This window comes from Anolis sagrei, chromosome Y (genome assembly GCF_037176765.1).
Source record: "Anolis sagrei isolate rAnoSag1 chromosome Y, rAnoSag1.mat, whole genome shotgun sequence".
Classification (NCBI taxonomy): domain Eukaryota; kingdom Metazoa; phylum Chordata; class Lepidosauria; order Squamata; family Dactyloidae; genus Anolis; species Anolis sagrei.
In genome coordinates this window covers 75085305-75109913 of record NC_090035.1, presented here as the reverse complement: position 1 = coordinate 75109913, position 24609 = coordinate 75085305, and the positions used below count along the sequence as shown (strand labels likewise).

At 43.4% G+C, this 24609-nt stretch overlaps 1 protein-coding gene across 15 annotated transcripts in view; it reads right to left on the bottom strand.

Moving 5' to 3' along the window:
- The window catches only part of LOC132780560 (ryanodine receptor 1), a 259347-nt gene that overhangs the window by 65699 nt on the left and 169039 nt on the right, over positions 1-24609 (bottom strand). For 11 of the 15 annotated variants that reach the window (XM_067461902.1, XM_067461908.1, XM_067461905.1 and 8 more), the window contains 10 exons: positions 24209-24447; positions 22304-22385; positions 21275-21405; positions 19458-19772; positions 16427-16667; positions 15597-15684; positions 14010-14102; positions 12227-12241; positions 3584-3754; positions 1880-1939 (listed from right to left, as the gene is read on the bottom strand). In XM_067461902.1, coding sequence (XP_067318003.1) covers positions 1880-1939; positions 3584-3754; positions 12227-12241; positions 14010-14102; positions 15597-15684; positions 16427-16667; positions 19458-19772; positions 21275-21405; positions 22304-22385; positions 24209-24447 — 1435 coding nt within the window. The remainder of the gene's footprint in view (positions 1-1879; positions 1940-3583; positions 3755-12226; positions 12242-14009; positions 14103-15596; positions 15685-16426; positions 16668-19457; positions 19773-21274; positions 21406-22303; positions 22386-24208; positions 24448-24609) is intronic. The other 4 variants (XM_067461904.1, XM_067461910.1, XM_067461912.1 and 1 more) reach the window with 1 other exon arrangement.

Below are 24609 nucleotides of genomic sequence, written 5' to 3'. Positions count from 1 at the left end.
GCGAATGGTGATACTTGTTTTTATTAATTATAAGCCAAATGTGATGTTATTAATTGTTCAGGCTGAGAGGAGATATGATAGCCATGTATAAATATGTGAGAGGAAGCCACAGGGAGGAGGGAGCAAGCTTGTTTTCTGCTTCCTTGGAGACTAGGACGCGGAACAATGGCTTCAAACTACAAGAGAGGAGATTCCATCTGAACATTAGGAAGAACTTCTTGACTGTGAGAGCCGTTCAGCAGTGGAACTCTCTGCCCCGGAGTGTGGTGGAGGCTCCTTCTTTGGAAGCTTTTAAGCAGAAGCTGGATGGCCATCTGTCAGGGGTGATTTGAATGCAATATTCCTGCTTCTTGGCAGGGGGTTGGACTGGATGGCCCATGAGGTCTCTTCCAACTCTTTGATTCTATGATTCTATGATTCTATGATTCATTGTTGTATTTCATCATCCTACTTTCACTTGACTTAGCCGATGGTTTGTTTACCGAAATAAAGGCTACTGACTGACTGACTGACTATTACAGTACTGTACCCAAATGCTGGTCCCATCTTATTTCAATTTGTGTCTTTTAATTGTTCTGACCCATTCCTTTTCCATGCCCTAACACAGGGATCCTCAATCACAGGGGTCCTCAAACAGAGGGTCAGGTTCCAGTCCCTCAAACTGTTGGAGGGCTGGATTATAATTTGAAAAAAAATAATGAATGAATTCCTATGCACACTGCACATATCTTATTTGAAGTGCAAAAACACTTAAAACAATACAATAATTAAAATGAAGAATAATTTTAACAAATATAAACTTATTCGTATTTCATTGGGAAGTGTGGGCCTGCTTTTGGCTGATAAGATAGGACTGTTGTTGTTGTTGTTGTTGTTGTTGTGTGCTTTCAAGTCATTTCGGTTGACCCTGAGCGAGGGCCGGGTAAATGACCTTGGAGGGCTGTAACCGGCCCCTGGGCCTTAGTTTGAGGACCCCTGCCCTAACAAATAGATACGAAGAGCAGGCAGGATTTTTCCCTTTAATATTATGTGTTGTTGGGTAATTCCATGCTTATGTTGCTGTTACTGTTATTTTTTGTTCATGTTGTGACTCTGTATGTTTTGATGTTGTTGCTTGGAAACCGCCCTGTGTCCCCCCGGGAAGATAGAGCAGTATACAAATAAGGTTTATTATTATTATTATTATTATTATTATTATTATTATTATTATTATTTTAAACACAACAAGATTATCCACAGCAGACACTCTGCTGGCTGTTGTATTGGATCACACGTCGGACACTTCCCAAGTGTCTAGGACGGTGTGATGTATTAGTGAATAATGCGTGCAGATCCCAGTAAGGTGGCCTTTTGCAGCTGGCAGCTGGTCATTTTGTCAGCGCTGATTGTGTTTAAGTGCAGGCCAAAGTCTTTAGGCACTGCACCCAGTGTGCCGATCACACCTGGGACCACCTTGACTGGCTTGTGCCAGAGTCTTTGCAGTTCGATCTCTAAATCCTCATATCGGGTCAGCTTTTCCAGTTGTTTCTCTTCGATTGTTGTTGTTGGTTATTATTATTATTATTATTATTATTATTATGAAAAACGGCCAAACTGGAATACATCCACAATCTCCAGTATGTGGAGTTTGTGGAGACAATGGTTTTCTGGCAACCTACACATTTTGTAACACTAGCTAACACCCCAGCCTCTTGCGTGCCCTCACGGCCCATTTGTCACATCTCCTGAAAGCTGAGAGCATTGACAGATTTGGAATTGACACCCAAGATCTCATCACCACATTGGCCCAGAAAGTACAAACTAGCTTGGTTTGTATAGTAATCTCATTAGCATATTATCAAATCGCTCATGTATTCCTTTACACAGCACCAGCACCCACCTTGTCCTGAAGGTGTAGGTTGTTGTTGAGGAACTCACGCACCTCCTCATCGGTGTCTTTCTGAAGAGAAAAGAGCATTCACTTGAGCAAAGGAACATGACAACCGTCCCACCTGAACTAAGCTGTTCACAGGACCCCTGGTTAAACCGCTGAGCTGCTGAACTTGCTGACCAAAAGGTTGGCGATTCGAATTTGGGGAGCAGGGTGAGCTCCCACTGTTAGCCCCAGCTTTTGCCAACCTAGCAGTTCGAAAACATGCAAGTGTGAGTAGAACAATAGGTACCGCTTCTGTGGGAAGATAACGGTGCTCCATGCAGTCATCCTGGCCACATGACGTTGGAGGTGTCTACGGACAACGCCGGCTCTTCGGCTTAGAAATGGAGATGAGCACTACCCCCAGAATCAGACACAACTAGACTTAATGTCAAGGGGAACACTTTACCTTTACTAAGTTGTTCACAGAAGTGTTTGAAATTGTTGGCTGGTTTTTTATTTATGGACACTGTTATTACTTTAGAAAGTCACCGTGGAAAGAACGATATCCTAAAGAGGTGGTCTAGAACCAAACGAAATATCCTGTTAACTCAAATCTAATGCTCACCTTTTTGGGCTAAATAACTTCACCAAAATTAGGGTGCGCATTAGATTCAGATAATACGGTAATCTTAGTGCTGGGCCAAAGCAAAAGGGGAAGCATTTGGATTTCTTGCTTGAGGGATGTCATCTCTAATTTAATGGCCAGGGCTTAATGCAATGCAATCCTGGCATTTGCAGTTTGGTGAGGCATTTGTCAGGGAAGGCTCAAGACCTTGTAAAACTACAGTCCCCATAATACAATAGCATTAAGCCACCCCTGCAAATCTCTTGGGAAGACAGGGACAAACGTCAGTGTGCTGGAAGAAGCAAAGACCACCAGCATTGAAGCTCCGCTGGACTGGCCACATTATCCGGATGCCCGACCACCGTCTCTCAAAGCAGTTGCTCTACTCCGAACTCAAGAACGAAAAACAGAATGTTAGTGGGCAGGAAAAGAGATTTAAAGATGGGCTCAAAGCCAACCTTAAAAACTCTGGCATAGACACTGAGAACTGGGAAGCCCTGTCCCTTGAGTGCTCCAGCTAGAGGTCAGCTGTGACCAGCAGTGCTGCAGAATTTGAAGTGGCATGAATGGAGGGTAAAAGAGAGAAACATGCCAAGAGGAAGGCACGTCAAGCCAACTCTGACCGAGACCGCCTTCCATCTGGAAACCGATGCCCTCACTGTGGGAGAAGATGCAGATCAAGAATAGGGCTCCACAGTCACCTACGGACCCACCAAAACACTGATCCTGGAAGACTATCCTACTCGGCCAACGAGGGATCGCCTAAGTAAGTAAGTAAACCACCCCAAAGTTTTCTTTTTCATCTTTTTTTTCATGTCAGGAGCGACTTGAGAAACTGCAAGTCACTTCTGGTGTGAGAGAATTGGCTGTCTGCAAAGACGTTGCCCAGATGTGTTACCATCCTGTGGGAGGCTTCTCTCATGTTCCTGCACAGGAAGCTGGAGCTGACAGACGGAGCTCACCCCACTCCTCAGATTCAAACCAGTCTTGGGCAGGACTTGCTGCCTATTGTGTTGTGTGACTTTATAAAGAGCCACGTAAACAGATGTCAAGAGATGGTGCTACATTCATCTATAATGCAATCTATGCCCAAGCCCCCTCACCAGGGAGTAGCGTATCTTGGCCAAGTTGATCAGCTCCTGGTCAGTTGGGGAGCACATGTTCAGGCCGATGGGCAGCATCTTCTTCAGAGTGGCCACAATGAGCGAGGTCTGGACAGAGTAGCGGTCCCCACGACGCTTCTTCTTCGTCCTCTCCTGGTCTGAGCCACCCGACTGGAAGAAAGGTGTTAGGAGAGAACAAAAGACATCAGTACAAGGGAGGGAAGTCCTCCTGCTCGGGCCATTCCACAGCAGAGCAATAGGTCAGCTGGGCAGAAAGGTAATGGCCAAACACCCCCTTGGCTTGGGAGTCAGCCATGTGAGGGCAAGGGAAGGGTAGACTTGGAAAGATTACGGGAAGGTTCCTTTGAAGGAAAGAAGAGGATGAATAGTCAACTGTTGGGTCCAACCTCCAGGGAAGCATCCAACGAAGCTGAGTTGTGACTCTTAATACAGGCATGGGCAAACTTTGGCCGTCCAAGTGTTTTGGACTTCAACTCCCACAATTCCTAACTGCACACTGCACCTGGGGTTGCTTACAAGAAGGGTACGTCTTGGCCAGATGAACTGATGGGCTTGAACCCAACCCAACAATCCTTTAACACAGGCATGAGCAAACTTGGGCCCTCCAAGTGTTTTGAACTTCAACTCCCACAATTCCTAAGAGCCTCAGGCCCTTTCCACTTAAGTGAGAAAAGTAAGGGGCCTGAGGGTGTTAGGAATTGTGGGGGTTGAAGTCCAAAACACCTGGTGGGCCCAAGTAGACCCATTCCCGCTTCAAACTCTTTCTCATCTCTACCATGATCTCAAACACAGATCATTGATCATTCTGTCTTCAAAAGGATGCTCTTCTTTAGGATTCAGGAGATCTTGTAGCTCTTTAAGAACATATTGCAGACTTCAATACCCACAATTCAGGATTTGTGGGAGTTGAAGTCCAAAATACCTGGAGGACCCAAGTTGGCCCATTCCCATTTCAAACTCTTTCTGATCTCTACCATGTTCTCCAACACTGACAGACAGGTCTTCAAAAGGATGCTCTTCAGTCAGGATCCAGAAGATCTTATAGCTCTCCAAGAACATATTTCAAGCTTCAACGCCCATGATTCAGGATTTGTGGGAGTTGAAGTCCAAAACACCTGGTGGGCCCAAGTAGACCCATTCCCGCTTCAAACTCTTTCTCATCTCTACCATGATCTCAAACACAGATCATTGATCATTCTGTCTTCAAAAGGATGCTCTTCTTTAGGATTCAGGAGATCTTGTAGCTCTTTAAGAACATATTGCAGACTTCAATACCCACAATTCAGGATTTGTGGGAGTTGAAGTCCAAAATACCTGGAGGACCCAAGTTGGCCCATTCCCATTTCAAACTCTTTCTGATCTCTACCATGTTCTCCAACACTGACAGACAGGTCTTCAAAAGGATGCTCTTCAGTCAGGATCCAGAAGATCTTATAGCTCTCCAAGAACATATTTCAAGCTTCAACGCCCATGATTCAGGATTTGTGGGAGTTGAAGTCCAAAACACCTGGAGGGCCCAAGTTGGCCCATTCCCACTTCAAACTCTTTCTGATCTCTGACACTTACAGACATGTCATCAATCATCCTGTCTTGAAAAGGATGTTCTTCAGTTAGGATCCAGGAGATCTTGTAGCTCTCCAAGAACATATTGCAAGCTTAAACACCCACAATTCAGGATTTGTGGGAGTTAAAGTCCAAAACACCTGGAGGGTCCAAGTTGGCCCATTCCCACTTCAAACTCTTTCTGATCTCTACCATGTTCTCCGACACTTACAGATAGGTCTTCGATTATCCTGTCTTCAAAAGGATGCTCTTCAGTCAGGATCCAGGAGATCTTGTAGCTCTCCAAGAACCTATTGCAAGTCCTCAGCGCCCACAATTCAGGATTGTTGGGAATTGAAGTCCAAAACACCTGGAGGACCCAAGTTGGCCCATTCCTGCTTCAAACTCTTTCTGATCTCCACCATGTTCTCCGAAACTTACAGATAGGTCATCGATCATCCTGTCTTCAAAAGGATGCTCTTCACTTAGGATCCAGGAAATCTTGTATATCTCTAAGAACATATTGCAAGCTTCAATGCCCACAATTCAGTATTTGTGGGAGTTGAAGACCAAAACACCTGGAGGGCCCAAGTTGGCCCATTCCCACTTCAAACTCTTTCTGATCTCTACCATGTTCCCTGACACTTACAGACAGGTCTTCAAAAGGATAATCTTCTTCAGGATTCAGGAGATCTTGTAGCTCTTCAAGAACATATTGCAAGCTTTAACACCCACAATTCAGGATTTGTGGGAGCTGAAGACCAAACACCTGGAGGCCACAAGTTGGCCCATTCCTGGTTGAAACTCTTTCTGATCTCTCCTATGTTCTTCGACACTTACAGACAGGTCATCCAAGAACATATTCCAAGCTTCAATGCACACAATTCAGGATTTGTGGAAGTTGAAGTCCAAAATACCTGGAGGGCCCAAGTAGGACCATTCCTGCTTCAAACTCTTTATGATCTCTCACACTTACAGATAGGTCATCGATCATCCTGTCTTGAAAAGGATGCTCTTCAATTAGGATCCAGGAGATCTTGTAGCTCTCCAAGAACATATTGCAGACTTCAATGCCCACAATTCAGGATTTGTGGGAGTTGAAGTCCAAACACTTGGAGGCCACAAGTTGGTCCATTCCCGCTTGAAACTCTTTCTGATCTCTACCTTGTTCTCTGACACTTACAGACAGGTTGTCCATCATCCTGTCTTCAAAAGGATGCTCTTCTTCAGGATTCAGGAGATCTTGTAGCTCTCCAAGAACATATTGCAGACTTCAATGCTCACAATTCAGGATTTGTGGGAATTGAAGTCCAAAACACCTGGAGGGCCGACGTTTGCCCGTGCCTGCTCTAACTACAGTATCTTATTTCTATCCTGCCATTCTCCCAGAAATGGAACCCAAGGCATCTTGCATTGAATAATGAAAAGTACAACAAAAAGATAATGAATAAAAAGCATGACAAATTCAAAAGCCTTTTAGAAGACATGAAACACAAAAGTGCATTAAAGAAGGTCTTCTAGGTGTATTAAAAACATCTTTAATACACATGTAAACACACAGAATCTTGCACTAGGAAAGAAAGAAAGGATCTGTTCATTGTCACTTCTGAGATATTTCTGCTGGAAGTACACAGATCCAAACCACCATCATGCACCAGCTACTGGCTCCACTAACTGAAGACAAAAATAAATACCGGACTTCAGAAGCAACAATACACATGTTTTTCCTATAAAGAGTTCTCTCTGTAACAGCCTCCAGAAATAATACTTTTAAAAATAGCTGTGGGATGGGAAGAAGAAAAGATGATGAGATCCAAAGCATGGCAGCAAACAACTGGAGGACAAATGTGAAGTGGATGGATGATGGTGACATGGAAGGGGAAGTCCAAAAAGGGGATGAGGCATTCAGTTGAGGAAAGAGTTATGTTTTTGAGGGATTTTTGAGAAGGCGGTAGAAGTCAGCAGACCTCAGACTGTGCTTGGAAAACTTACTTTTGGCGGTTACAGTTCTTTGAATCCCCCAACCAGCATGGAGGATGGCTGCACTGAGGGGAGGGATGTGGTTCAAAACCACAATTTTTCCAAGTACGAGTCTTGGAAAAACAAGACTTGTGCTTGTTAAAAAATATTAGGAGGCCCGCTCGAACTATCAGGAAAGGCGGGTAATAAATACATTATTTTTATATTTTTACTAGTATTGGGATCTGGCGGTGCCTGGGTTATTTGAGAAAGGCATTGTTTGTTTTTCAGAGTTTAGTAATATCAGTTTGGCTGCCGATCAGCTTCCGAGCACAATTCAAAGTGCTGGTTTTAGTCTTTAAAGCCCTAAAAGATTCTGGCCCAGATTACCCGTCCAAACGTATCTCCTGTTATGAACCATCACAAGATCTCCAGAGGAGGCCCTGCTCTTGATCCCACCACTCTCACAAATGCCGTTGGTGGGAACGAGAGACAGGGCCTTCTCGGCAGTGGCCCCGTCTGTGGAATTCCTTCCCTAAGGACATCAGGATGGCCACCTCCCTCCTATAATAATAATAATAATAATAATAATAATAATAATAATAATAATACCTTTATTTATACTCTCTACCATCTCCCGCAGGACTCGGTGCGGCTTACAAGAGGCCGAGCCCAAATACATCATAAAACAAAACAACAACAATACAATAACTCATAACATAGCAAAACAATACAATAATGACATGACGCAATTAAAAACCTGTGGCAGGGCCAAATGTAAGAATTAAAATTTTGAAATGCTGGGCATGTCCAGGGAAATAGGTTGGATATTTTAAAGATAGGTGGGCGTGCAGACAGTACTAACTCTCTCATAAAGTGCGTTTGGGACATATTGCTTGGGAGTCCTTATTCTGGGAAGGCACACTGGAACATCCACGTCTTCAAGCTCCTTCTAAAAACTGCCAACGTTGGGGCCTGCCTGATGTCCTTGGGGAGGGAGTTCCAGAGTCATGGGGCCATCACCGAAAAGGCCCTGTCCCTCGTCCCCACCAATCGCGCTTGCGATGCAAGTGGGATCGAGAGCAGGGCATCTCCAGATGAATGAAGAGATCGTGTGGCTTCGTATACAGAAATGTCCTTTAGAAGACAATTGAAGACTTGGCTGTGGAGCCAGGTATTCGTCTAACGGATAGCAACAATTGGAGTCAGGACATATGCGACATTGGATTTACCCAACTTGGTCATGGTTTTAACTAGAATCTATAATTTATTGTTTAATGAACTTGGTAATATATCTGTATATTGTGTTTTAATGATTTTTTTACTGTTTTAATTGTAACCCTTGTTGTTTATATGCTGACAGCATCATATGATGCTGATGTGAGGCCGCCCTGAGCCCCCCCTTGGGGGGAAGAAGGGCGGGGTAGAAATGCATGAAATAAATCAATTAATCAATAAATAATAGTACAACAATGCCTGGAGTGTAGCTGAAATCTAAAAGAAGCCAGGGCTAGAAAACCTTTGCTGGTTTCTTGGACTGCAAATTCTCAGGTGCCCGAGTGGCCAAGCACCTGGGATTCTTGCGGCCGCATGAAAGGCAACGAAACATGGAATCTCATGAGGAAAGAGAGGCTTGGACTAGTATAAAGTTGGGTTTCCCTCCCTCTTCCCCACCCCTCCTTAGAAGGAAAAACAAACAACAATAAAACCACAACCAAGACATTTCCCACTCAGCACGGTCTAGGCCCTCCCTCCCCGAGTCAGCCTTGCAAGAGAGAGCCTTTCTAATCGCTACGACATAAACCACACACGAGACACACAGCGCCATTGGTAGCCAAGGCACATAATCTGCCACATGTGGCATCGCGGGCACCTCCTCCCTCCCGCAAAAGATGTCACAGCAGTTGGATTATGGGCTCTGGAGGGGAAGGGTGGAGACTGGGATGGCCGACAGAGAAAGGAACCCAGACAACGTGGGTCCAGGTTATAGGGAGGGGGTTCTAAGGCATGCTGGGAGAGGAATGGGATGTACAAGACAGAAAAGGTCAGTTTTCAAGGTGGGCCTCCAAAAACCTGGGGCCCTAAAGCAACCCAGTCCGATAAGGAGAACGTAGTGTTGCCAAAAACAATAATCTTACAATTCATAATATGGACTGGCAAGTGGGAAATAGCTATTAACAATGTCATGTTCTACCTATGGACCAAATGAGAAGTACGGATTGAGTATCCCTTGTCCGAAATGCTTGGGGCCAGAGATGTCCTGGGTTTCAGATCTTGACTGGGAGTCAAGTCAAAAGATGACATTCATTTACACTTCATATACATCTTATAGACATAGATAGAAGGTAATTTTATGTATTATATATTCACAATAATTTTGTGCATGAAACAAAGTTTGTATCATGATCTCGGCCATCCATGTGGACAATGTTGGAGCATTTCAGATGTTGGGAGAAGGGATACTCAGCCTATATTGGTATCAGTTAACTTGGCCATGTATCTGTAAAATTAACATTTTGTTTATACTCATAACTTACTGTATATACTTGAGTATAAGCCAGGTTTTTCAGCCCCCCTTTTAAGACTAAAAAAGCCTCCCTCAGCTTATACTCGAGTTAAAGTTGTTTATAATTTTACTCTGTAATTATTATTATTTTATTACATTTATTATTTTACTCTATTTATTATTATTGCATTTATTATTTTACTGTTATTATTCTTATTGTTATTACAAGGGTTGAATGAAAAGTAATGCCTCCACCTTCATTACTTGGGTTTGGATGGGAATATTTTAATAAATCAAATACAGAAATAATCCTTAGAATGTGTTCTTTAACTACCACTATTCACTTTTCCATATAATCACCAGACAATTGGATACATTTCTGCCAACAATGAACAAGTTTTCTGAAGCTGTCACGGAAGAAATCGACACTCTGTTTCCACAGCCAGCGTTTCACAGTTCTCTCATCCTGGGTACCCATCGTGCACAGATCTTCAGATAGCCAAGCAAAGATAATGTGACCCACACGTTCTTGTGAAATGCTGATTAGGCTTGAAATTTCTCTCTGAGTGATATGATGATCATCCTGAATCAATTTGTCAACCTTTTGCTTGTGAAACTCGGTGGTTGCTGTCACAGGACGTCCAACTCTTTGTTTGTCATGCAAGTCAGATGTTCCCACCTCAACATCTTTAAACTTATTCGCCCAAAGACGCACAGTACTCACATCAACACAATCACCATAAATAGCTTGCATTCTCTGATGAATCTCCTTTGGATGACACCTTCTGCTGTCAAGAATTCAATGAATGCACATTGCTTAAGTCTCATTGATCGACCGTCTGTGCAGGGTTCCATACTTTGCACTTTAACAATACAACCATTCAATGCTAAGGCTTCCCACCAAAATGGAACTGTAGAGGAGAGTCTACCGAACAAGCCAGTACCTGCCGCATAAAAGTACTGCCATCTGCTGAGGAGTTACGAAGGTGGAGGCATTACTTTTCATTCAACCCTCATATTACATTTCCATTATTCTACTCTATTATTATTTTTATTACTTTTATTATTTTACTATATTTATTATTATTTTACTCTATTATTACTGTTATTATTACATTTCCATTATTTTACTACTACTACTACTACTATTATTATTATTATTATTATTATTACATTTATTATTATTTTGCATTATTATTGGAAGGACATGTAAGCACTAGGGCTGGGCGGTTTCGTTTCGTTAATTCGTAATTCGTTAATAATTTGTTAATTTTTTTAATTACAAAACGATAACGAACCATTCTGGAGCAATTTTTTAAAAAAACGAATTTTTAAACACGTTTTGTAAATGCTTCGTATTTTGTTATTGTATTCGTTTCGTTATTGTTCCGAGGTCGTTTCGTTATTATTTCCGCATGTCTGGGCCAGTTTTATGGTTTAATTAGTGAAAAAAAATTATAATATCACACCAACAGTCAACAACAGAGGGAAGCTTCAGAAGTTTTTGGAGGTTTTTTAGCGTATTTCGCGGTCGCGTCCGCCATTAACGAATCGATTCGTTATTGTTTCGGAAATCGATTTGTTAATGTTTTGTAATTTTTTTTCACATTTACGAAATTTCGTAAATATCGAACTTTTTAAGAGGAAAATTTTGTAATTATTTTAAATAACGAAACGCCCAAAAAACCCCCAAAAAACGAATCGATTTTAGAAACAAATTTTTCCGTTGTTACCCAGGCCTAGTAAGCACATTTACACTGAAGGAGGTTAGAATAATGGTTTAATCAGAGTTGGACAGTCTTATCTTAAATTACAGTTTTATGTAAATATTCGAAAACATTTAACCTACAGATGCCTCAATTAATGTCATTTTATTGGTATCTATTTTTATTTTGAAATTTACCAGTATCTGTTGCATTTCCCACCCTCGGCTTATACTCAAGTCAATACGTTCTCCCAGTTTTTTGTAGTAAATTTATGTGCCTCGGCTTATATTTGGATCGGCTGATACTCAAGAATATACGGTATATATGGTGCACACATTTCTGTCTTTATGAAGGGCTCACATACTTAAATATGGGATTTTTAGGCATCTTGTTTGGAGTGTAAAAAAGGAAAAGCTTTCCAGCCATCATAATCAGACATCTCTTATATGAAAAGACAAACTTTCTGCCCCTTAAATAAAGGACAGCCCTTGTAACAAGGAACAAGCTTCCCATTCCTCAAATAAAAGGCATCCCTTGCAATAAGGGACACCTTTCAATGCTAAGGGAATGGCATGAGAGACTCCAAAAACGCAACGTTGCCATCTACACAACGGAGTCTTGTTTAAGTGCGTGAGAGAAAGTCAGCCCTGCCAATGGGGTGCTTGATGGCTCATTGGTGCCAACCCATCGGATGCATGATGCGTTGCTGCCAGAGCTGCGGAAAGCCATTGTGCTCTCGCCATGGTTCATGCAGCCACGTCCCCTTCCCTCTCCCCCTGCCTCGGAGGGTTTCCCGCTTCATTTTCCAGCAAGGAGAGAGGGGAGGGTCCCGGCAGAGATGCGCATTGCGCCATGCGGTCTCCACGTGGCCCAAAGGACGACAACAAAAAGGGCCGTTGTTTCTCTAACCTGGCCTTCTCCAGACTAAACTCACACACGGTGCAGGGGAGAAGAGGGAGACAAGACAGAAGAGGAGAAACAAAAGGTTAGATGGAGTTGTACACCCAGGATGGATGCAGAACAAAGAACCCGCAGGCCCAAGATGGTATCAAGATCCCCACCACCAGCTTCTTCCTTCTCTTCCCTGCATTTCAGCTAACCGATCAAAGGAGTAAGAAACGCTGCTCACACAAAGAGGTTAAGCACTGGGCAGAATTGGGCTGATACAGAACATATGTGTTGCTTACCTGTAACCGTAGTTCCCCAAGTGATCACCTGTGAATTCGCACGTATGGTAATTTCTGCGCCTGAGCAGACATATGTGCAATTCACAGGGACCACGATGGAGAAATACAGGCTGCTTACCTGTAACTGTAGTTCCCTGAGTGGTCACCTGTGAATTCGCACATATGGTAATTTCTGTGCCTGAGCAGACATATGTGCAATTCACAGGGACTACAATGGAGAAATACAGGCTGCTTACCTGTAACTGTAGTTCCCTGAGTGATCACCTGTGAATTCGCATATATGGTAATTTCTGCGCCTGAGCAGACATATGTGCAATTCACAGGGACCACGATGGAGAAATACAGGCTGCTTACCTGTAACCGTAGTTCCCCCTAGTGATCACCTGTGAATTCACACATATGGTAATTTCTGCGCCTGAGCAGAAATATGTGCAATTCACAGGGACCACGATGGGGAAATACAGGTTGCTTACCTGTAACCGTAGTTCCCCGAGTGCTCACCTGTGAATTCGCACATATGTCTGCTCAAACGCAGATATTACCATATGTGCAATTCACAGTGACCACGATGGGGAACCTGTCATTTCCACCCAGTGTTCACAAGGGGACAACTAAGCTCCTAGTTTTCGTTCCTTGGAAGAGTTTAAAAATATGTAGGCGGTCATCTGAAACCAGTTGGCATTAAGAACATTTTAGTGGTTTTGCCCCTGATCTGCTATTTGCTCCTTTATCCCACCATTCCCTCCTCACTCCCTCACTCTCTACCACTGCCAATCCTGACCCACATCTCTGAATGCTGCAAAGAAATTAAAGAATAATGAATTATGCACATGTTGCATGAGATGAGGGGATACACTCAATGATGGGCCAAAGACCGAGCCTGTTCTTCTCAGATATTCCCAACTGGTCAGCTGCAAACCAGGTTTCAAAAGATGGGTTGTTAGTCTCTCAATTGATTATGAATGGGGTGGTAGAGTTGGAGGGTTGAGTGAAATGGATTTGGGTCTTGCAAGCTGGCTTGGGTAGAGGCCACCTTCATTCAAGAAGAAAAGAAACACCCCACAAGGAAAGGCAAAGAACAGTGCTAATAATGTTACTCAGGAAATACTCTAGGGAGTTTTCACACAAAGCATTTCACAAACAGTACCGTAGCAATTCATACAAGTACTGTTCAGAGTAGGCCAGCATGACTACTGTTATGTTAGCTATTAGACAGAGTGAAAATTGAGCAATAAGGGCTTGCCCAAAAACACCCAAAATAGTTCCTAATTGTGTTGGGATTGGAACTGAGGACGTTCTACCTCACAAGCTCAAACTCTCACTCAAGTGCCATGCTCGTTTATAGACCAATGTCCTGAGGAACTCAAACTTAATAGCTGTTGGTACAAAGGTTCTTCTGTCCTGGAGGGATATTATGGCTCCTGGCAAGAGAAGACTTGTGTCCTCCATCCCATCCATCCCTGGCTAAAGGGTGTCCCTCACACACTCTCTGGCACGCCTCTTACCTTGGACATTTTGCTCTTGCTGTCGGCTGTTAGGAAAGACATGTTGTTGATTTCGTTCTGCACGACAAAGTTTTGCTCTTCTCGTTTGAAGTTCTACCGAATAAAAGGAAAAAAATAAATTGAGTCCTGTGCAGCAGGGAAGCGGGAGATCCGATGAGAGGAATGAGTTACGCCTTATTTACCAAAAAGGGAAGAGACTGGGGCCTCTTCTTGGAGCCTAAGTAAGGAAGGGATGTTCTCCCTCCTAGCAAGGTTTTCTTTGTAGTAAAATAATATGGTTGCACTAGTTACAAGAACAAGGTTTCCATAACACAAATAAAGTTCTTTATGTATTGTCGAAGGCTTTCATGGCTGGAATCACTGGGTTGTTGTAGGTTTTTTCGGGCTGTATGGCCATGGTCTAGAGGCATTCTCTCCTGACGTTTCGCCTGCATCTATGGCAAGCATCCTCAGAGGTAATAAGGTCTGTTGGAACTAGGGAAAAAAGGTTTATATATCTGTGGAATGACTAGGGTGAGACAAAGGACTCTTGTCTGCTGGAGCTAGGTGAGAATGTTTCAACTGACCACCTTGATTAGCATACAATGCCCTGACTGTGCCTGGAGCATACTTTTGTTGGGAGGTGAACAAAACGAACAAAATCTGACTACCAGTATTAAAAAACTCTAAAATTGCAACAGCACACCAACAGAGAGGAAGCAGGCAGGGACATTTAATCACCTCTCAACAAAAGTTTGCTCCAGGCACAGTCAGCCCATTGTATGCTAATCAATGTGGTCAGTTGAAACATTCACACCTAACTCCAGCAGACAAGAGTCCTTTGTCTCACCCTGGTCATTCCACAGATATATAAACCCTTTTCCTAGTTCCAACAGACCTCACTACCTCTGAGGATGCTTGCCATAGATGCAGGTGAAACGTCAGGAGAGAATGTCTCTAGACCATGGCCATACAGCCCGAAAAAACCTACAACAACCCAAAGTTCTTTATACTTCCTTCTTTGCTTCCACACTGGGCTTCTTTCTCATGAAGATAAATAGCGTCACTCTCACACTGAAGTAACACAGGAGCTTCACACAGTATTTTTTTACACACAGCAGCCTTCACACAGGATGGTGTTCAATCTGGAGCTTCTCTCAACAAAGCTTCTCACACCAGATCTACTCACACTGAGGCCTACCTCACACTGAGACCTTTCTCCCACTGAGGGCTCTCTCATACTGAGGCCTTTCTCCCACTGAGGTAAACTAACACTGAGGCCTTCTCATACTGTGGCCCTTCTCCCACAGGGACCTCTCATAGACCAAGGCTACTAAGCTACAGGCACACCTGCTTATATTTAAATGCAGCTTTTGCTGAGCCATTGCATTCATTTAACCTTTTCAGTGCTTGACTCACATTTTTGTAATTAAAAATACCTAGCTAATTTTTAATATTTCTGACTATTGCTGATGTCATTGTTGGAGTACAAAAGCATGTAGTCTTCGGCCTGTGCAACACCTCAAGGGGTTCCAAGTTCCACCTGTGAGATAGCTTGTTTCACGAGAACTCACCTAAACACTATCCTCTATTAAAAAGTTCACTCACGTGTGACTTTGACCAGTAAATGAACACTTCCCCAACCATCCGAAACAGCTCCTCGGCGTCCGAGTTTGGTTCCGTCAACCAATTGGCTCTGAAAGTGCAAAGAACTGTAAGTAGGTATCTTTACCTGCTAGCATACGTCAGGCATATAGGGCCAATTCTGTCTGTTTACTCTTCTCCCTCCACTTTTGGTAATCTCCCATTCTTAAAAAATATCTTATTGTCAGGTTTTACAATGTATTGTAATGTAATATAGCTGAGTCATGCACTGCTAATAGGCTTCTATTGGAAATGCTGAATCATGCATTAACTGTATATAGGGAATCATTTGGGGAATGTGTTCTGGCCTAGTCCAGGTGATTGTGAATTATGTAATCCTGGGTTTGAGTTAAGTCAATGAGTTGGGAACCAATCAGAGATTGCTATGTGTAAATGTATAGAATTGTATATAAGGAAGTCATGTAGAGTGTATACTCTCTCCTTGTGCTGTGATGCTGTTCGTCGAAGGCTCTATGTTATTGATTAAAAGAACCTGTCTGCTAAGACAAGATATAACCGTGTGCTGTGGTAAGTTTGTAGTGTCATCTAGATTGGAGGGGAAAACAATAATAAAACTGACAATGGCCGGGCATGTGCTCAAGTGTCTGTAAAAGAGTTCCAGAGTGACTGCAGTTTGTGGGAGCAGTTGACTGAAAATACTGTGCAGGAAGAAGCTATTGGAAAGCGTTGAAGTTGTGCGACTGATCTGCTGCTGAATTGTGAAATTAATCTCAACACTTATTATAAGAAGGAGAGAGTGACAGCAGCTAAGGACACTTTGATCTCCACAATACCTGTTGTTGTCAACGTATCGGATGAGCAAGGGGTAGAGGGCATAGAGGTCCCGGCAGAGCACCGAGAACTCGTCCCGAATAAGCATCTCAGCATCCTCAGACTCTGTCTTCGCCTCCAGCCGCAGCTGCTCCTCCTCGGCTACTACCTTCCCCGAGCGCTTCTTCAGCTTCTCCATGGTGGGAATGAAGTGGGAGCGAAGCAGTTCAGGCTTTGCCTTGCTGACAATGGGCTGTGCAAAGACTGCATGGAAGAGATTGTGAAGGAAAGGACATCAGTCAAGAAACAAAATAATCAACTCTCCCTCCAGTGCTGCCAACATGCACTTCCTAAGACTTTTTGCCAGAAACTCATCATAGAATCATAGACTCCTAGAGTTGGATGAGACCTCATGGGCCATCCAATCCAACCCCATTCTGCCAAGAAGCCGGAAAATCGCATTCAAAGCACCCCTGACAGATGGCCATCCAACCTCTGCTTAAAAGCCTCCAGAGAAGGAGTCTCCACCACACTCAGGGGTTTAATTGTTCTTGCGGGGCCTGTAATGTCCACATTGGGAAACTTAAATGAGTTCTGGAACCTGCGGATCTAACTCCTTGGACTTCGATCATCCAGAGAGGCCTTTCTCGCACTCCATCGCAAGTGTGACTTGTGGGTATGAGGGAAAGGGCCTTCTCTGCGGTGGCCCCTTTGCTCTGGAATGTGATCCACAGAGAAATTAGGCAAGCCCCCACCGTGGCAGTCTTTAGGAAGAGCTTGAAAACTTGGCTGTTCCAGTGTGCCTTCAAGGAATGATGAACTGATTTATAACCCCTGACCTGACCAAACCTTGCAAAAAAAATGCCCTCGGATGGTGGCGGGGTATAAATAAAGTGTTATTATTCTGATTCTGATTCTTATTATTCCAGGCCTATGGGAGCAATGATCCTACATCTCCTCAGTAAAGGGTAAATATCTATACACTGCAATATATTAGGCCAGCACTGAATAAATCCCATGCTGTAAAACAACACTGCACAACACATATTGATGACTAAGGGCTACTCTGTTGCAGATGCAACTTTGCTTCTGCAGAATCTATCCACTGCACAATAGCAAATATTTCACTCTGAATACGTAATGCAACTTATACATAACAACAGCAATAACAACAATTCTTTATTGATTAGTCAATTTTGACCATATCAAAACATGCAAAACATACAAAACATACACATACAGTAAAACCATATATGAATACAAGGCATCATGGCCTACTGGCCTGTCGACCCACTCCTAAATAATTGAGCAACTACAAGATAAAGAGTTTAAAAGATTAAAAATTGATTAATTCCTTAAAATAAGGTTAGGGTGGGGGGCAAGGGTAGGTAAAACTAGTGGCGTGTCCATATTAAGTTTTTAAGTTTGAGTTTTGTTGATGGCAGCAAGGTCGCCTCTCTCTGCTTCCATCTTCTCACGGATGGCCAGCGCTTTTTGGGTAAAAAGGGTCAATTTTAAAATAGAGTTTTTATCTGAACCCCAAAGAAGGATGTGCAATTTCTCCTTATTCTCTGAATAAGTATGGTTCTCCAGCAGGGGCTCTAGGTAGTAAGACCGGATCCTGTTGTACTGCAACTTATACATGTGTATGTCAGGACTATGGCGCAGCTAGCTGGTAGTCAACTGCATTAAGATCACAAGTGACTTCGAAGCCAGCCCGGGTCAGAGTGAGCTTCCGACCAATTTGTGTAGCTTGCTGTCGACCTTTGCAGCCTGAAAGACAGTTGCATCAAATAGGAAATTTAGGTACCGCTTACGTGCGGAGGCTAATTTACAACGCCATCAAAATTCTCCAGCAAGCATGCAAAGAATAAGGAAGTACTCTATCAGTGTCACAAATGGATGGTGAAGTGACATCTCCCCTGGTGGCCAGAATACCATGAAAAAACTGGAATGTTAAATAGCCTCTGTATCTGTCTATATATGTTGTGTGTCTATGGCACTGAATGTTTGCCATGTATATGTACATTGTAATCCGCCCTGAGTCCCCTGCGGGGTGAGAAGGGCGGAATATAAATACTGTAAATAAATAAATAAATAAATAAATAAATAAATAAATATGTCACTATTTATTTATTTATTTATTTATTATTGGCATTTGTTAACCGCCACTCTCAGCCCGAAGGTGACTCGTGGCGGTGTACAGAACATAGAACAAAAAGACAACAGTTACAATAAATTCAGGGCTAAACATACATCATACTAACACATAATTAATTAAACTAAAACTAAAAATCCGCTTCGTCTTGTTTGGGTCATAATCAGTCTCGTAGTCCTAGTCCATTCCGGTGGTCGTTCCAAAGCATAGCACTTAATTGAAGGCCTTTTCGAAGAGCCAGGTTTTCAGGCCCTTGCGGAAGGCCATGAGGGAAGGCGCCTGTCTAACTTCAGCAGGGAGGGAGTTCCACAGCCGGGGGGCCACCACCGAGAAGGCCCGCTCTCTGGTCCCCGCCAAACGTGCCTGTGAGGCAGGCGGGACCGAGAGAAGGGCCTCCCCGGATGATCTCAAGGTCCTCGTGGGCTCGTAGGCCGAGATGCGGTACTCAACATGATGCCAATGTAAGGATGCATTGGACTGAACCCTATGCTGGTAAAAATAGGATACAATCTTTTCTGTATTTCCCAGGATTCCTTAAGGATTCTATTCCTTGGCAGTTCCATTAGTTTAGCCAAGATCTGTCAATTACTGGCCAATCGAAGTGTTACTTATGGGACCTCATTGAAAATGACCATATTGACGGCTGATCAATGTGAGGTACTAACAATTGCATCACAAAGAAGACTGGGGCAAGGGAAACCCCCAATTTGCCACGGTTTCGCCACTCCAATAGCAATTCTTCACTACAGCAGACTAGAAGCCCAGGCTATATGTCGACCTGTCCTTTACTTAGTCTCCTTCTATCCAGGCTTCAGTACTCCTTGGAAACCGATCCCTCCTTCAAAGATAAAAGCTCCTCCAAATCTATCCTCACTCTGACCGTTGACCCTTTGTACCTGCCAACCGCTTCATCCAGGAAGCTTCATCTATGCCCAGGTTGTTGACAATGATCTTCAGGATGTTGCCTAGCAAGGTGTTGAGTTGATCGGACGTCACATCGGTGCACCAAGGGCCCTGGGGGTTGGTTTCAGGGCCCCGCTCCCACCAGCGAGGGAGGTAGTTGCAAAGCATTGGCAAGGTGATCTCGATGACATGGGGCATCTCAGTGTAGCGGGCTCCCGACTCAGCCAGTCCGCTAATTTCCTTCATGAGCTTCTCCAGGACGGGGATATCTGGGCACATCTCCTCCACTCGGTTTGGTAGGCCCAAGACTGGGGATATGAAAGAGAAGGCATGTATGACAAAACACGTGCTACGCTCACCAAAATATAATAACGCTCACAGTGAGGAGTAGTAGAGAAGAATAAGATTTTAATTAAACTATTTTAGTCAGGGAAATATATAAAATAATCCCAAATGCTCGCTGCTCAGCCAAAATTAAGAAGCTCACAAAAGGTAGAGGGAGTATGGTTGTTGAACCAACTGTATATTTAAAAGTGAGGAACTGGGAACCACTGGAACTGAGAGTCTTAAAATGATTCTTCAAAAGATTTCCGCTGCCACCATTTCTGTATTAATCAAACAGGCTGAGGTAATATTTGAGAGTTTCTTCTGTGACACACACTGTGCCACTATTTTCTTAAAGGCTGTTGTGAAGCTGACTTTAGCAATGCTTTGACCACAAAGGTATTCACACTGAGGCTGGTCTAAGTTGATGAAAATAACTAGAATGTTTATTGAGCAGGCTTGAATAATTCAGGTACAAATGCTTAATGGTTTCAGTAAAATACTGGCATAAAAAGCTTATGTTTGCGTTAGAGTCAAGATCTTAAAAGCTTCTGGGTTACAAGTCTTCAAAGTTCCACCACAGAAAATTACTTCAGGAAATGACTCTCTGAAAGTAACTCCCAAAAATGCTCCTTAGGAATCTAGCCAAAAACCCTGAATTCCTTAGGAATTGAACAGTCCACTAACGCGGTACTGCTCCACACAGTATTCTAGCTATATTCTCAATATTTACCCTGAATACTTCACAAAAGACTGACCCAATCTTCTCAAACCCAAACCTGCCTCTGACTAACACCCACACTTCTTCTCTCTAACAGTTCCAAACTCCAACTCCAACTGACTAAAAAGGGACCAAACCTCAGATTAAAAGACACTTTCCCCCCCCTCTAAACCACTTAGGCTCCATCCCCATCTTTCTAGCCAATCCTAGCCTTCTGATTTTCCCTCTAAGACTGGAACACGCACCCTCAAGGCAAACCTACCTAAGATGGCTTCTCCCTGTTTCCCTTTCCTAAAATGGATGCCATGGCTTCGCCAGGCCCACTCCCTTAGGCTAGCTAAAGTAAGGGATTCATTACAGCACGCCATTTAAGCTTTGTAATCAAGCAACAGCAATCTTAAGATAATGTTCCCACAACACCCCGAAGGTGCAAAATTCTGCCTGGTTTTGGGCATTAAACAGGATCACCTCTTGGAGGGAAGACCACCAACCAATACCAGGTGCTGCAGGGTATATTTCAGATGAAGGAACTGGCAAACATTAGCTTTAGAATTAAGGAGTAGCAATCTTAAGATAATGTTCCCACAACACCCCGAAGATGCCAAATCCTGCCTGGTCTTTCTATATGTTTTATATGAAGGATCAGCTCTTGATGGGAGGCCACCAACCAATACCAGGTGCTGTAGGGTATATTTTAGATGAAGGAACTAGCAAATCGACCTCTAAGGAAACCCTATAATCTCCCCCCATTCCTTCTGAACTCACTGGCTCGCTCTCTGGGTGATTTGGTGGTGTAGACAGAGTACGGGTTGTATTCGTTGATGTGGGGCTCCAAGAAGGCCACAGGCATCGCTGCTGCTAGTCGTGCCAAGCATTCCCCAAGTTGTGGCCGTTGCCTGCAGAAAATGGACAAAACATACAAAGCAGTGACTGCCACGGCATGCATATAGCCCGAAAAAACCTACAACAACCCATGCTAAGGAAGCCCTGCTGGCATGGCATCTAAGTATCACATCCTCCATCACTTTAAATAAATGCTATTACTCTGATAAACATGGAATACATAGAGCTAGGAAGCATTACTTTTGAGGACATCATGTACTAGAATCAGGGCTAGCAGAGAATCATGGAAGCACTGAATAATGGACTCTGGAGTCACCGGTAAAAAGCAGGATTCAGCTTTACTTGAGCAGTTCATAAATCCAACATACACCATGAGCAGACAGACATTAAGAACACAGAACAAAGAGATAGACTCTTGAAAGCAAAACTGGAGCTGGAAGGGAGTTATCTCAGACACTCCCTAACTCTTCACACACCAAGAACTCAGGGTCACAGGGCCACATTCTCACAGCTAGTTACTTTGCTGTTTTCAACTCTATTGTGTAAACATACATCCTGGCAATACAAATCTATTTCAATTACTATTCTTCTACATGAAATTACATTTAAACATACATCATACATGAAATACACACTGACACCCACCATATCCAAAAATAGAGAATTCTCAGAAGAGTTGTCCAAAATTAAGCTTTCCAAACTCTGGAAAATGTAACTCTTTGAAAACAAAAACAAGAATGAATCTTCCTTTTGTTGGAATTGCCCAAGTCTCAAATCCTCAACAAGGAGCGGTTAGTTAGTTTAGTATAGTTTAGTTTAATATAGTTTAGTATATATACACAGGTGGAGTCTATCAACTTTTGTATCCTGTATGATTTTTGGACACTCTGTTATATATTTTAGAGTAGTTTTCCCCTAACACGTTTAAATCTCCCATTTTCTTGCACTCACCTCTCCACATAAGGATTTTTGGTTGTGCCCAGGGAATAGATACTGCACAGAGTTCGGTAGCAAGAGACCTGGACATCATCCACTGTAGAGAAGCAAAAAAATAAAATAAAAATAAAATAAGAGGGGTTGTTCACACCGAAAACATACATTTCCTTCTTTACATAGTCTTGTGGTAGTTGGCACTGCTCTGTATCATTGGCTAGTAGGCATGTGCAATCCATGCTTCTAAATTATTCTAAAGCACTTATAAAACTAAAATTCTGGTGGTGAAAACTAGGGGGCGCTGCTGCTTCTCCAGTGTTGCTAAAGTTCTGATGGTGAAAATTTCAGAACTCTAACAAAACTTTCAAAATTTCATTATTATTTCATTACTGATAATTTTTATGACTGCCATTTATAATGAAATTTTGAAAGTTTTGTTAGAGTTCTGAAATTTTCACCACCAGAATTTTAGCAACACTGTAGAAGCAAAGCACGAGCGCCTCCTAGTTTTCACCACCAGAACTTTAGTTTTCTAAGTACTTTAGAACCATTTAGAACCATGGATTGCACATGCCATTTGGCTAGTATGTGTCCCTCCATTATCTCAATGGAGCGCTAGAAACAATATCATACGAAAGCTGGCTGGCACAACCTGGGGACCATGACCAGATACAGTGAAGACATCTGCTCTTGTGCTATGCTACTCTGCTGCTGAGGATGCATACCCAGTGTGGAACACATCTTACCACATTAAAACAGTGGATGTGGCTCTTAATGAGACATGCCGCATTATCACGGGGTGTCTGCGCCCAACACCGCTGGAGAAATTACACTGTTTAGCCAGTATTGCACCACCTGACATCCGCTGGGGAGTAGCAGCCAATAATGTAAGAACCAAGGCAGTGATATCTCCAGCCCAACCCCTGTTTGGGTATTAGCCAAAAAGTGGGTGCTAGAAATAATATCATACAAAAGCTGACTGGCACAACCTGGGGATCACAACCAGACACAGTGAAGACATCTGCCCTTGTACTATGCTACTCTGCTGCTGAGTATGCAAGCCCAGTGTGGAACACATCTCCCCATGCTAAAACAGTGGATGTGGCTCTTAATGAGACATGCCACATTATCACGGGGTGTCTGCGCCCTACACCATTGGAGAAATTACACTGTTTAGCCGATATTGCACCACCTGACATCTACCGGGGACTAGCAACCAATAGTGAAAGGACCAAGGCAGTGACATCTCTGGCCCATCCCCTGTTTGGGTATCAGCCAACATGTCAATGACTTAAATCAAGAAATAGTTTTCTAAGATCTACAGAGACACTCGCTGGAACACCTCAGCAAGCGAGAGTCCAAAAGTGGCAGGCTCAAATCCAGAACCTCAATCCATGGCTGATATCAAATGAGAGATTTCCCCCTGGGCACACAGAAAACTGGGCGACTTGGAAGGTGCTGAACAAACTGAACTTTGACACCATAAGATACAGAGCCGACCTTAAGAAATGGGGCTACAAGGTGGAATCCACGACATGTGAGTGTGGAGAAGAGCAAACCACAGACCATCTACTGCAATGCAACCGGAGCCCTGCCACATGCTCAATGGAGGACCTTCTTGCAGCAACACCAGAAGCATTTCAAATGGCCAGATACTGGTCAAAGGACATTTAATAGAATACCAAGTCTTTGTGTTTTGTTTGTTTGTTTTTAATGCAATACAACTGTTTTGGTTCGCTCCTGACACGATAAATAAATAAATCCCAATGAGAACTCCGCTTCGACATGTTGCAGCTCCTTTCAGGTATTATTGCAGTGCAAAAATTTCCAGACCACCTTGGCTTGCTAATTCAAACAATAGCAAGTCTAGACACAAACTGAGGCACCATCCCATTCCATCCCACTTTCCCCTTGCTTGCTTACACATGACGTCGTCCCCAAACTGGTGCTGGGCGATGTGCTCGAAGAGGGATGTGAGCACGGGCAGCAGTGCCACGGTAGTATAGGTGATGTTCTGGCCCACACCCTTGACCTGGGTGCGTGACTGCGACACTTTGCCCAGCTTGAGATTCTCTACCATCTTCTCAATGTCGTCTGAGGCACCTTCAAAGAACGAACGCAGCCCGGCCTTCACAATCTCAGGGCCAGACTTCATCACAGTCCTAGTGAGTGGGACAAAGAAGAAAGATGTCCAAGCTTCTGCCAGTTGATGCAAATGGAGGGAAAGCAGAAAGGGAAGCTACTTTCTCCCTCCTCTTTTTGGGTGTGGAGATGGTTTGGAAGACGGTCTTGCTCTCTCTTCTGCACGAGAGGAAGGAATATTT